This window comes from Rhincodon typus, chromosome 15 (genome assembly GCF_021869965.1).
Source record: "Rhincodon typus isolate 14 chromosome 15, sRhiTyp1.1, whole genome shotgun sequence".
Classification (NCBI taxonomy): Eukaryota; Metazoa; Chordata; class Chondrichthyes; order Orectolobiformes; family Rhincodontidae; genus Rhincodon; species Rhincodon typus.
In genome coordinates, this window is record NC_063346.1 from 25,623,470 (window position 1) to 25,636,480 (window position 13,011).

General features: G+C 41.7%; 1 protein-coding gene across 3 annotated transcripts in view; it reads left to right on the plus strand.

Moving 5' to 3' along the window:
- Positions 1-13,011, plus strand: part of piezo1 (piezo-type mechanosensitive ion channel component 1) — a 322,059-nt gene that overhangs the window by 293,050 nt on the left and 15,998 nt on the right. For all 3 annotated transcript variants that reach the window (XM_048605766.1, XM_048605768.1, XM_048605767.1), the window contains 4 exons: positions 451-609; positions 875-1,022; positions 3,741-3,929; positions 10,172-10,264. In XM_048605766.1, coding sequence (XP_048461723.1) covers positions 451-609; positions 875-1,022; positions 3,741-3,929; positions 10,172-10,264 — 589 coding nt within the window. The remainder of the gene's footprint in view (positions 1-450; positions 610-874; positions 1,023-3,740; positions 3,930-10,171; positions 10,265-13,011) is intronic.

Below are 13,011 nucleotides of genomic sequence, written 5' to 3' on the forward strand. Positions count from 1 at the left end.
AACCCAAAATCTGGCTGCCAATCCCACAGGATTCAACCTGAGAAACATTTTCTTCTGGCATCTTGCCAAGGCTTTTTTTGAAAATCAAGATAATCTAACATCACCAGCATTGAAACTCCTTAAAAAGTTCAATGAAGCTTGATGGACTGATATAAATTTGGAACTAGTTGACTTCTTGGAAATAAGAAGCAGCTATTTGAAAGCATCAGAGATAGAGTGACAAAGATTAGTGGGCCTAATAGTTATATTAAGTATTTTAGTGGTACCAAATTATTAAGTATTCCCTTAAAATAGCTATGTCCCAAACAATCTGTTGTCACAATGCCAAAGACAAGCTGCATTATCATCATGTAAGTATTTGTAGCTTTAATGATTTGTTCAGTTAATTGTTTAGTGCAGTAATCAGACACTAACGTTTTTGTATATTTTATGTATCCTTTTTTTAACCAGAATGTTTAATCAGAACACAGTGGCACAGCTCTGGTATTTTGTGAAATGCATCTACTTTGGTTTATCGGCGTACCAGATCCGCTGTGGCTACCCAACCCGCATCCTTGGTAATTTCCTCACAAAGAAATACAATCATCTGAATCTTTTTCTTTTTCAAGGGTAAGTAGGAACAGTTAGCTTTGTAGCCTATAAATTGTCGTACATGTATTTTTATTTAACTCCCAATCCACTCCAACATTTTTGAATTTTACAGGTCACTTGGGATGTGTAATTGCAATTGCAGATGAAGGCAGTGTGCTGAGTCCTTCTGCTATTGTGATATTTTAACCAGCAGCTGTATTTTTAATTCATCAGCCATGTGTTTGTTCAATATTGGTTCTCATTTTCCAGATTCCCCCATTTTTAAACCAGTTTCCTGTTTTAGATTCCGTCTTGTGCCATTTTTGGTGGAGCTTCGTGCTGTAATGGACTGGGTCTGCACAGACACCACACTTTCCCTCTCGAGCTGGATGTGTGTCGAAGATATCTATGCCAACATATTTATTATCAAATGCAGCCGTGAGACAGAAAAGGTATTTATTCTGATGATAAATGACCTGGTTAATTGTATGTTTTAATTCAGTTGTACAGAAGTAAAACGTTTAATTATGCCAAGAACTTTGTTTTACTGAGCTGTGTAAAGTCTTGAAATGAGGAGACAGCATTTTTACATACTGAGGCAAGTTGCACGCTCGGAAATGCTAGCTTTTGGATAAGGCTTTAATCTAAGGCCCTGTTTGCTCTTTCACGTAGACACTGGTGATCCCACGCAACTATTCTGAACAAGAACTGTGAAGTTTCCCTAGTGTTTTGACCAGTATTTAGCTCTCGATCAATATTGCAAAACAAATGAATGATCATTAATCCTATTGCTCCCTGTGAGCTTGGGAAAATTAACCGCCATAATTCTACATTGCAACAGTGGCTACGCTTTTACTAATGATGTACTTCATTGGCTGTAAAGCATTTTGGATGAATGGTGGTCATGAAGGTGTTATATAAATGCAAGTCTTCCTTTCACTTCTGCAATCAGTGGCCAAATGTTTTATGCTGCCAAACTGTATCCAAACATTTGTTAATAAATGGTTTAATAATAACCTACTGTGAACAAAAATGAGTTTTGAAATTGTTTATTGGTATAGTGAATGTTTTCATTACAACAATTTTCTCAGACTTTAAAGTATTCACGAATGCCTTAGTTTCTGAAACTCGCCTGAGGCTTGGTGACCTTCAGTTAAAACTCACCACCAGACATCTCTGTCTGAGAGAGCAGACTTTTGGACTATGGTGACTTTTGACTTTCGCTATAAATAGATACAGTACATTCAGCCTATTACTTCAAAATAAGTGTAGAAAGTACGAGCAGAGAAGAAATAAATAAAATAAGTAGTAAATTTAAATAAGTATGAACTTCCAGTAGTTATTTACCATGAAGGTTAGTAGGATGTTACATCATTTGGTTTATTCCAAACACCATGAATGCTTTGATGCAAGAGTTAATATAGAAGGAAGAGAAGCTTTAGTTAGGTAAGTGGCTGATTCTCAATATTGACTTGCCATGAGCAATATTGTGACTGAGAATGGTAACCAAGACTGACAAAATCTATTCTGTAGGAGAAAGCGGACTGCAAGCATCAGATATACAGGCACTTGTGAGTAAATTGTTTTTTAAAAAAAAAGTCTCTCTCCCTCTGTGTTGGGTGTTTCCCCTAAGTTTAAAAAGTTCAGAAAGTTCCAACAAAACTTAAAGCACAATAGTCTACCTTCCTATGTCATAACATATCCTAAGATAAACAAGAACCCATTTGTGCTGCCAAGGAAGCTCTCAAAACCTGTTGTGAAAAAAATCACTCTGGAGACAGAAATACTTGCCACTTAATTATCAATATCTGACATTCTGAGAACCCACATGTTACTAACTAATAATTCAAAGACCAAAGTTAAAATAAATACAGTAATATAAACCATATATAAATCATATAGTTTATCTCACAAAAGGATGATTCATTTACTGGAGAATCTAGAACAGGACGCTGTTTAAAAATCAGGGGTCACCCATTTGAGATTCTCTGAGAGTCCTGAGTCTTTGGAACTCTTTGGTTGAACAGGTGAATCCTCAAATATTTGTAAGGCAGAGGTAGAGAGAATCTTGTTAAGCAAGGAATTGAAAGGTTATCGGGGTAAGTGGAAATGTGAATTTGGGGTTACAATCAGATCAGCCATGAACTTATTTAATAGTAAAGCAGGCTCAAGGGACTGAATAGCCTAAACCTGCTCTTATGACAAATTGAATTTGATTTAATCTCATCTCCTTTTGTTGATTTTCAATTCTGTGATTAGCTGCATGCCCTGGTTAACAGCTTTTAATTATGTTTTTTTTTTCATCATGGTAGGGACATCCATAAGGACCAAGTAATTGCTGAGACAAGCCAATGAATGATCCCCACTGGTAGTTACATTTGTCCTTGCCCATTTAAAATTGATTTTTTTTTTGGCCCTTCAAGTTGCTGAATGTGAATCAACTGTGTGTCGACTTAACCAATTAGATTGACAGATTCTGAAAATTACAGTTCAAAGTTAACTGTGTAGGAAGTGGAAGTTTGCCTTGCTCAATATTAAATTGAGTAAGGACAGAATAATATAGAGAGGGAAAATTTTGGAATGAGAGACAAAGGACAAAAAGAAACTAAAATCTGAAGAGATAAAACACTGTACTTGTCATTGTTAATATTCTGGAGCGGAGAGGTTGACTGGCACTACCTAACATTTATTGCATAGTTATTTGAAATATTATTTTGTAACGTTCCCGTGAAGCACCTTGGAACTTCTTACTCGAGCAAAGGGGCTATATTTAAAAAGTTGTCATTGAAATGGTGTGGCTAAAATCTCTGTGCCAAGTGTAATGTTTATCTGCAGTTCCAGATGAAGAATTACAGTATTCAATACATTTGAAGAGGGAATCGTGAGAGATGCTGCTGAAGAAAGGGTGGTGTACTGCAGAAACAACTTTTTGATTTTCTCATTTGTTACACATCCGAAGTTGCTGTTGCATCCTCATCCATAACATGGAGTGTATTAACCTCATCCCTAATTTAGCAAAAAAATTTGAGCTATTAATTTTGCTCATCAAATGTCTAAAATATCAAATATCAATGGAAGTAGATTCTGCTGCAGCATTTTGTTACTACATGTAAATTTTTAAAAACCTGTGAAGCTATTCCCAACAGGCAGTTGTGATTATGTCTTTATAGAGATATCCACAGCCCAAGGGTCAGAAGAAGAAGAAAATTGTGAAGTATGGAATGGGAGGCCTCATCATTCTTTTCCTCATCTGCATTATCTGGTTTCCCCTTCTTTTCATGTCATTGGTCAGATCAGTAGTTGGCGTGGTGAATCATCCAATAGACGTGACTGTAACAGTCAAACTTGGTGGCTATCAGGTAATAATTTATTACTAAATGCTGCAACAACTTGTTCTGAGGAAGGGTCACCGCACCCGAAACATTAACTCCGATTTTTCATCACAGATGCTGCTAGACCTGCTGAGCTTTTCCAGCAACTTCTGTTTTTGTTTCTGACTTACAGCATATGCAGTTCTTTCGGTTTTTATTTAGTAGACAACTCGTCGCAACTGGCTTGAGGGTTTAAGAAAAGTCTAATCTAAATTTTCCACGTATTCACAGCAAAAGCCAAACATATGCCAATGGGTCACATTTTCCATGTTGGCTACCCATCTAGTCAGATGTAGATATTTTTCTTATTTTCCTTGATGATAGAGACATATGTCCTTAGGTTTTCCCCAAGAAGGCCATTGAATCAGGCCTTCAGACTCCTAAGGGTCTGTCCTGTCACACTGCATCTAGTACATTGAGCCTCGTACTGAGCAACGATAGTAGTAGTGATAGCAAGAACTTCAGATGCTGGAGTCAGATAACACAGTGTGGATCTCTGAAGAAGGGTCCCGACCCGAAATGTCAACTTTCCTGCTTCTCTGATGCTGCCTGGCCTGCTATGTTCCTCCAGTTCCACACCGTGTTATAGTAGTACTGAGGTGAGCCAGTTCTCTAGAAGCTAATCTGTTCTCTATAAGCCAAAACAAAACACTCAATACCAGCAGTGATGCTGATGCTATTGGAAAGCTGGAGTAAGAAAAATGCTTGATCCTGTTTTGTGCCTAAGTTTCCTTGCACTGTCCATCTCCCCAGCTGACAGTACTTCTGGTAAACCTCTTGCCAATTCTTTGTCAGTACCACTATTGCCAGCCACTATTGGATGTGAGACAGCTCCCCATGTCCCCTCATACTGTCCATAACTACTTTACCAGTATTCACTATGGGTCAACCTCAGGAGCCACATGGAGATGAAAAAAGATAAACTAACAATCTTAGAGAGCTCTCACTCATACTGACCGGATACTGGAAGAAAGGTTTTCGTGCGTGAAACCCTTTCAAAGATTTTTAATCCCCTCAAGGACATAACCATCCTTGTGGGAAAAATCAACAATGAAGTCCATTGAAACTGCAGAGACAAATGATTTTTTTTTCTAAGCTACACCAGATAACCCATCAATGCACACCCACACCTGTTGTCTCCTTTCTTTCCCCTCAATTTTTATAAGACAGGGGATTGAATTAACTTAAGATCATTACACTTAAACAGACCATATCCTCAATTCACAAACAATGACATTTCAATTGGTTTGTGACTCTAACCGTGCTGGTTATATTGTTTGGAACAAGGGAAATGGGTGTTGTTTTAACTTGGCACTAATTTCAAATGTTCTTGCTGAGGTGGGTTTCTCAGCTGTGCTTTTCTCATCTGGATTCTCCCACAATTGTAAAGGTCCTTTGGGTCAACCAGACTTTGTGGAGGGGAAAAAAAAATCCAGGCACAATCCCAATTGGAACACATTTTGCTACTCTTTTCCCGGTATTCCTCTACTTATCCTGAAATGTTCCACGTAAATTCTGGAGGAAATCACAGGAATATTTTAAAACCAGCCACCATTTGCTTCTCACTTGCCCTCTCAGCTCCCCAAAGGGAAAGCCAAGAACGTTTAAACATTTAGAGTTATAGAATCAAACAACATGGAAACAGGCGCCTCGGCCCAACTCGTCCATGCCAACCAGGTTTCCTAAACTGAACTAGTCCCATTTTGCTGCATTTGCCCATATCTCTCTAAACCTTTCCTATCCATGTACCTGTCCAAATGTCTTTTTAAATGTTGTAATTGTACCTGCATTTCCCACTTCCTCTGGCAGCTTGTTCCATGTAAGCACCACCTCTCTGAGGGGTGAAAAAGTTACCCCTCAGGTCCTTTTTACATCCTTCCTCTCTCACCTTAAACCTATGCCGTTTAGTTTTGAACTCCCCCACCCTGGTGAAAAGACCTTGGCTATTTGCCTTATCTATGCTCCTCATGAATTTATAAACCACTACAAGGTCACACTTACATTGCATATTGGCCACGTTTATACATTTGAAGGAAACATGGAAGTAAAGAAAGACTCTTTCTTTATAGTAGAGCCAAAGAGTGATGCAGCATGGAATTGGCCTTTCAGCCCAAACTGGTCCATGCTGACCATGGTGCCAACACAGCTAAATCCAATTGCCCACATTTGGTCCATATCCCTCTCAACCCTTCTGATCCATCTACCTATCCAAATGTTTTTTACATGTTGCTATTGTACCTTCCTCAACCATTTTCTCTGGCAACTCTTTCCATATATGCACCGCTCTCTGCGTGAAGAAGCTGCCCCTCAGGTCCTTCTTAAATCTTTCCTCCCTTACTTTAAACCTATGCCCTTTAGTTTTCAATTCCCATCCCTGGGAAAAAGACTTTATCTCCTTCCCAAAATCCACAAACCTGAATGCCCTGGTCGACCCATTGTCTCCGCCTGCTCCTGCCCCACCGAACTGATCTCCAACTATCTGGACTCCATTTTCTCCCCCTTGGTCCAGGAACTCCCTACCTATGTCCGTGACACCACCCACGCCCTCCACCTCCTCCAGAACTTCCAATTCCCCGGTCCCCAACGCCTCACCTTTGCCATGGACGTCCAGTCCCTCTACACCTGCATTCCCCATGCAGATGGCCTAAAGGCCCTCCGCTTCTTCCTGTCCCGCAGGCCCGACCAGTCCCCCTCCACTGACACCCTCATCCGCTTAGCCGAACTCATCCTCACCCTCAACAACTTCTCTTTCAATCCCTCCCACTTCCTACGGACAAAGGGGGTGGCCATGGGTACCCGAATGGGCCCAAGCTATGCCTGCCTCTTTGTAGGTTACGTGGAACAATCCCTCTTCCGTACCTACACCGTTCCTAAACCCCACCTCTTCCTCCGTTACATGTTTGACTGTATCGGCGCCGCCTTGTGCTCCCACGAGGAGCTCGAACAGTTCATCCACTTCACTAACACCTTCCACCCCAACCTTAAGTTTACCTGGACCATCTCTAACACCTCTCTCCCCTTCCTGGACCTCTCTGTCTCCATATCAGGCAACCACCTAGAAACCGATATTCATTTCAAGCCCACCGACTCCCACAGCTACCTAGAATACTCCTCCTCCCACCCACCTTCCTGCAAAAATGCTATCCCTTATTCCCAATTCCTTCGCCTCCGCCGCATCTGCTCCCAGGATGAGGCATTCCACTCCCGTACATCTCAGTTGTCCTCGTTTTTCAAGGACCGTAACTTCCCCCCCTCAGTGGTCGAGAACGCCCTCAACCGTGTCTCCCACATCTCCCGCAACTCATCCCTCACACCCCGTCCACGCAATAAGAACCAAAAAAGAATCCCCCTCGTCCTCACGTACCACCCCACCAACCTCTGGATCCAACGCATCATCCTCCAACACTTCCGCCATCTGCAATCCGACCCCACCACCAAAGACATCTTTCCCTCCCCACCCTTATCTGCTTTCTGGAGGGACCACTCTCTCTGTGACTCCCTTGTCCCCTCCACACTCCCCTCCAGCTCCACCACACCCGGCACTTTTCCCTGCAACCACAGGAAGTGCTACACCTGCCCCCATACCTCCTCCCTCACCCCCATCCCAGGCCCTAAGAAGACTTTCCACATCAAGCAGATGTTCACCTGCACATCTGCCAATGTGGTATACTGCATCCGCTGTACCCGGTGTGGCTTCCTCTACATCGGGGAAACCAAGCGGAGGCTCGGGGACCGCTTTGCAGAAAACCTACGCTCGGATCGCAATAAACAACTGCACCTCCCAGTCACGAACCATTTCAACTCCCCCTCCCATTCCTCAGACGACATGTCAATCCTGGGCCTCCTGCAGTGCCACAACGATGCCACCCGAAGGTTGCAGGAACAGCAACTCATATTCCGCTTGATACCATTGGGCTGCAGGGTTCCCAATGTGGATTTCACAAGCTTCAAAATCTCCCCTCCCCCTACCGCATCCCAAAACCAGTCCAGCTCGTCCCCGCCTCTCTAACCTGTTCTTCCTCCCACCTCAAGCCGCACCCCCATCTCCTACCGACTAACCTCATCCCGCCCCCTTGACCTGTCCGTCCTCCCTGGACTGACCTATCCCCTCCCTAACTCCCCACCTACACTCACCTTTACTGGCCCCATCCCCGCCTCTTTGACCTGTTTGTTTCCTCTCCACCTATCCTCTCCTCTATCCATCTTCTATCCGCCTCCCACTCTCTCCCTATTTATTTCAGAACCCCCTTCCCCTCCAGATGAAGGGTCTAGGCCCGAAACGTCAGCCTTTCTGCTCCTATGATGCTGCTTGGCCTGCTGTGTTCATCCAGCCCTGCACCTTGTCTCAGATTCTCCAGCATCTGCAGTTCCTACTATCTCTGATGCATTCATCCTATCTATGTCCCTCATGATTTTATACACCTCAGTAAGGTCACCCCTCATTTTGCTACGTTTGAAGGAATAAAGTCCTATCCTGACCAACCTACTAGTGCTGACAACATCCTTGTAAATCATCTTTGCACACTTTACAGTTTAACTATGTCTTTCCTATAACAGGGTGACCAAAACTGTACACAATACGCCAAGTGCAGCCTCAACAACGACTTATACAACTGTAACATAACGTCTCAACTCCTATACTCAATGCCTTGACCAATGAAGGTCAGGATGCTAAATGCCTGTCCAAGTGTGATGCTGCTTTCTACAAACTATGTGTTTGTACTCCTAGGTCCTTCTGTTCCACAACACTCCTCAGGACCTTACCATTCATTGTAGAAGTCCTACCTTGGTTTGACTTTCCAAAGTGTAACACTTCACACTTGCCTGTATTGAATTGCATTTGCCAATCCTCAGCCCACTTCTCCATCTGATCAAGATATCTCTGCAATTTTTGATAACCTTCCTCACTATCAACGATACCTCCTAATTTTGTATCATTTGCAAACTTAGCAATCATGCCTTGTACATTCACACCGAGATCATTTATATAAATAACAAGTAACATGAAATACAACAAAAGTGTGAGTAAGCATTTCCAAAAAGAATCATAACAGGTACAGAAATCAAGCAATTAGATATTGTATGAGTGTTTTTTACTGGTTGCTTACATGTTGTGGGCAAAATGTTGTTTGCGGGGTGGGGTGCGGGTGATGAGAAGAATCTCTCAGTCTCTTGTAGATCTTTTTGGCAAGTTTATACGTTTGTCCTCAGCAATCACTAACTACATTTTGTACGGATTCATTTAGGTACAAAGTGACTGCAATGATTCTAAACATTGCCGGATATTACATGCCTCGCCAGGCGTGTTTTGGACAGGGAGGCATATTTAATGGATATGAGGGTGCTTAGCCACCACCTTTCCCAACCACCCCGAGCTCATCCTATAATACTGAGGTTGGGTGGGCATTGAGGTTGGCTGCTGTCCCATCATATGAAAATAAAGTGACCCCAATATTATGCTGTCCATGCCATAACATGGTTGGCATTTCATTTTCTCATTCAATATTTTGAAATGGCAGAAAGGAATTGGTTGCTGTCATTGGAGGGTGCCCCTTGCCCAACTGGGGCATCCATGATCCCTTTATTCCTTCCTACAGTCCTCACAGTGTGCATTGTGGAGCTCTGACACTGTTGGGTCTGTAGGAATTGCCAACCACTCATTGGCCAGCAGCTCCTGAGGGTGGCTTCTCCTCTTGGAGAAGGGTGGAAGTCCCACCAGGAGTCTCTTTGGCCTGTCGGTAACACTTTGTTGTTGCAGAATGGGCTTGTAACCAACCAGTCAGCTGGCCATCAATTTTTCTTCCATGAGCAATGTACCCCTCTTCCCCTGGAATTTCTAGCACCAGATTTCTTCAATTCCTCTTTTGTTTCCTCTTCTACCAAAAATTGAACTTCCAAAAGCAACTGAAAGCCATTTTGTGAGTCCATTGTTGGTACAAAATTGGTAAAAGATGGTAACTCTCAGAAATTTGTTATGACACTGCACAATGTTTAAGTTCAGGGCTTGGTGAGTTTCTTGTAATCCACAACAGAGGAAAATCATGCATTACTGTTGACCAAAAGGCTAATCATTATTGCAAGTATCACACTGTTACTATTCAATGCCTATTGTTTTGAATAACTCTTCATGTAGATTATAATCATTATAATGAGGCATGATTTTAAAACAATATTTTTTCAGTAAATGCAATTAAAGGAATATAGTAAATGTTTCTTTACTTTGTTTGCAGCCCCTGTTTACAATGAGTGCTCAACAACATTCTTTAAAACCATTCAACCAAAAGGATTATGATGACCTTTGTTCAACATTTGAACGCAACCCAGTAAGTTTTTTTTTAAATTCTATAATAATCTTATAAATACGGTAGTACAAGGGAGGTATCAGTTCTCTTGAGACGATGCATATAATGCTAAAATCAGGAAAGTAAGATTCAATTAAACACATTTTCCTTCCAGCAATTGACTACAGAATCAAACACTTAAGCAAAATATAAAACAAACTGTAAAATAAAGTGATTACTTACTTGATTGTGGCCATGTTAGGCTGGCCTGATCTCTCACTATGTAAAAGGGTTTGATATTTATCTTTTGTAGGAGAGGTGCTTGAATGAATCCTGTTCTAGAACCCTTCAGAACTTTAAATTGTTTCAATGGAGCCAAACAGTTCTGCAAATGAGTCATTAAATATATTAGCAGCTGTTGCATCAATCACCAAATGTTTGCTGTCAGGATCCGCAATCTGAAAAATTTACATCCATTGACTATGCTGAGCAATCGCCTTCTATAGAATCATTTCATAATGAGAAACCTGTTATGTATGGAGGTAGTTGGAGTTAAGATACAGGTCAGTCATGATTGCATTGAATCCCAGAACAGGCTGAAGCAAATGATTCATCTCCTCTTCTTTCCAGCCTGGATTGAATCTTTAAAGAATCTTGTGAATATTCTTCATACATGTTCACAGCTTACAGGCATCCCTGGTTAGACCACCATTTATTGCCTGTTTCCAATTGCCCTTAAGGAATTAGTGATGTGCCACCTTCTTCAAACTATACAGTCTATGTGGTATAGGTGCATCAAGAGTGCTGTTAGGGAACGAATGCCAAGATTTTGACCTAACGACTGTGAAGGAACAGCGATATATTTCCAAGTCAGGGTGATATGTAGCTTGGAGGGGAAGTTGCGGGGGGGAGGGGAGGTGGTGTTTCCAGGTATTTGCTGCCCTTGTCCTTCCAGACAGTAGTGGTCACTAGTTTGAAAGGTACTGTCAGAGTAGGATGGCAAGTTTCTGAAATCCATCTTGTCGATGGTACACATTGCTGACACTTTGTGTCAATTGTGGAGCGAGTGAATGTTTGAAGTGGTGGATGGAGTATTAATCAAGCAGGCTGTGTTGGCCTGGATGGTGCCAAGCTTCTTGAGCATTATTGAAGTTGCACTTATCCAGGCAAGTGGGGAGCATTCCATTAAACTGCTGACTTATTTCTTGGTGAGAGCGAACAATACTATGAAAAGAACTGAAATTTGAAAAATATATAAATTTTAATATGAGGTCAGTAAATAAATTAAATTGAATTCTTTGGAATTGAGGAAGGCAAGGAACTTGATTAAGGAATTGATAGGGTAACCAAACCCCCTTCCATGGGGGAATCTAGAACTTAAAATCAGAGCCAGGATATTCAAGCAAGGAGTTCCATAAGGAACATTAGAAATAAAGAACTCTGTCCCAAAAAAATCCGTAGATTTTTGTGTGAGAAGAGAGTAAAAGAACATTCAGCCAAGGCAGGTAGATGGAGTTAAGATACGGATCAGCTGTGATTGCATTGAATCCTAGAACAGGCTCAAGAAAATGATTCACCTCCTCCTCCTCTTTCCATTCTGGACTGAATTTTTAAAGATGTGTCAATCTGTTGAATGCTTAAGAGTTAATGAACCAAGATTTCGGTTATCTACTGCAAATCTGTGTTTTGCTTGGGCGTTTAAAGCTTTGAATTCTACATCTGCTTGTTTAGGGAGAAAGAGATAATGCTGTTCTTGTGCCAGAGATTGGGCCATTCCAAATCCCTGTACTGTGGGATGAGTCATTTTGACCTCAAGCCACGATAGTGAGAAAGCAGTAATACTGTGGCTGTGTTCTACCTCCTGGTCATGTTGGTACTCTTCTCCTGCTCCTCCCACTGTGTTCACATTCTCACTCCTTTCCTTCAATTCACATTATCAGTATTCACCCTTTCCCATTCATTCACACAGGGAGAATTGGGGACAGATGACATGTGGCACAGTCGTTAGTACTGCTGCCTCACAGTGTCAGGGACCTGGGTTCAATTCCAGCCTTGGGTGACTGTCTGTGTGGAGTTTGCATGGTCTCCCTGTATCTGTGTGGGTTTCTTCCAGGTGCTCTGATTTCCTCCCACAGTCCATAGATGTGCAAGTTAGGTGGATTGGCCATGTTCAAAATTGTCTGGAGTTTTCAGGAATGTGCAGGTTAGGTGAGTCAGCCTGGTTTTAAAATGAAAATCCATGCAAGGTTATGGGGGATATGATAAGGATGGGTCTGGGTGCAGGGTTGGTGCAGACTTGAAGGGCTAAATGGCTTCCTTCTGCACCATAGGGATACTATGATTCTCTGAACATAGGTCACAGAGAGGAAAGAATCTGTCTGAACTTAGTGCAAGGTAGAACAAGAGGGGAGAGGTGTGAAAAGTGAATAAGGGCAAGCAGAATAGTACCTCTCTCAACTGGTTACGAAAGCATCTTATAGTGACAGTTACAGAAACAATTTCACAACCTGCCTAAGCAATCTTGTGATTTCTCTGCCAACAATTAGGGAAATATTCAACATTTTTTTGTTATCTTCCTGTTAAGGGATGACATGTTGAGTGTGTGCAGTTTATATTATGCTCACCCTCATGTCTCTTTGCTGCAAGTCTGACTACATATCAGAGGGGAAATATAAAAGACTATTTTGACATCAGTTATTTTATATCTAAACTATGAATTGAAAACAGGCTGTTTACCCAGGCTGTGTTAGCCTTTTTGAAAGGGTTAATTACAATTTTACAATATTTCC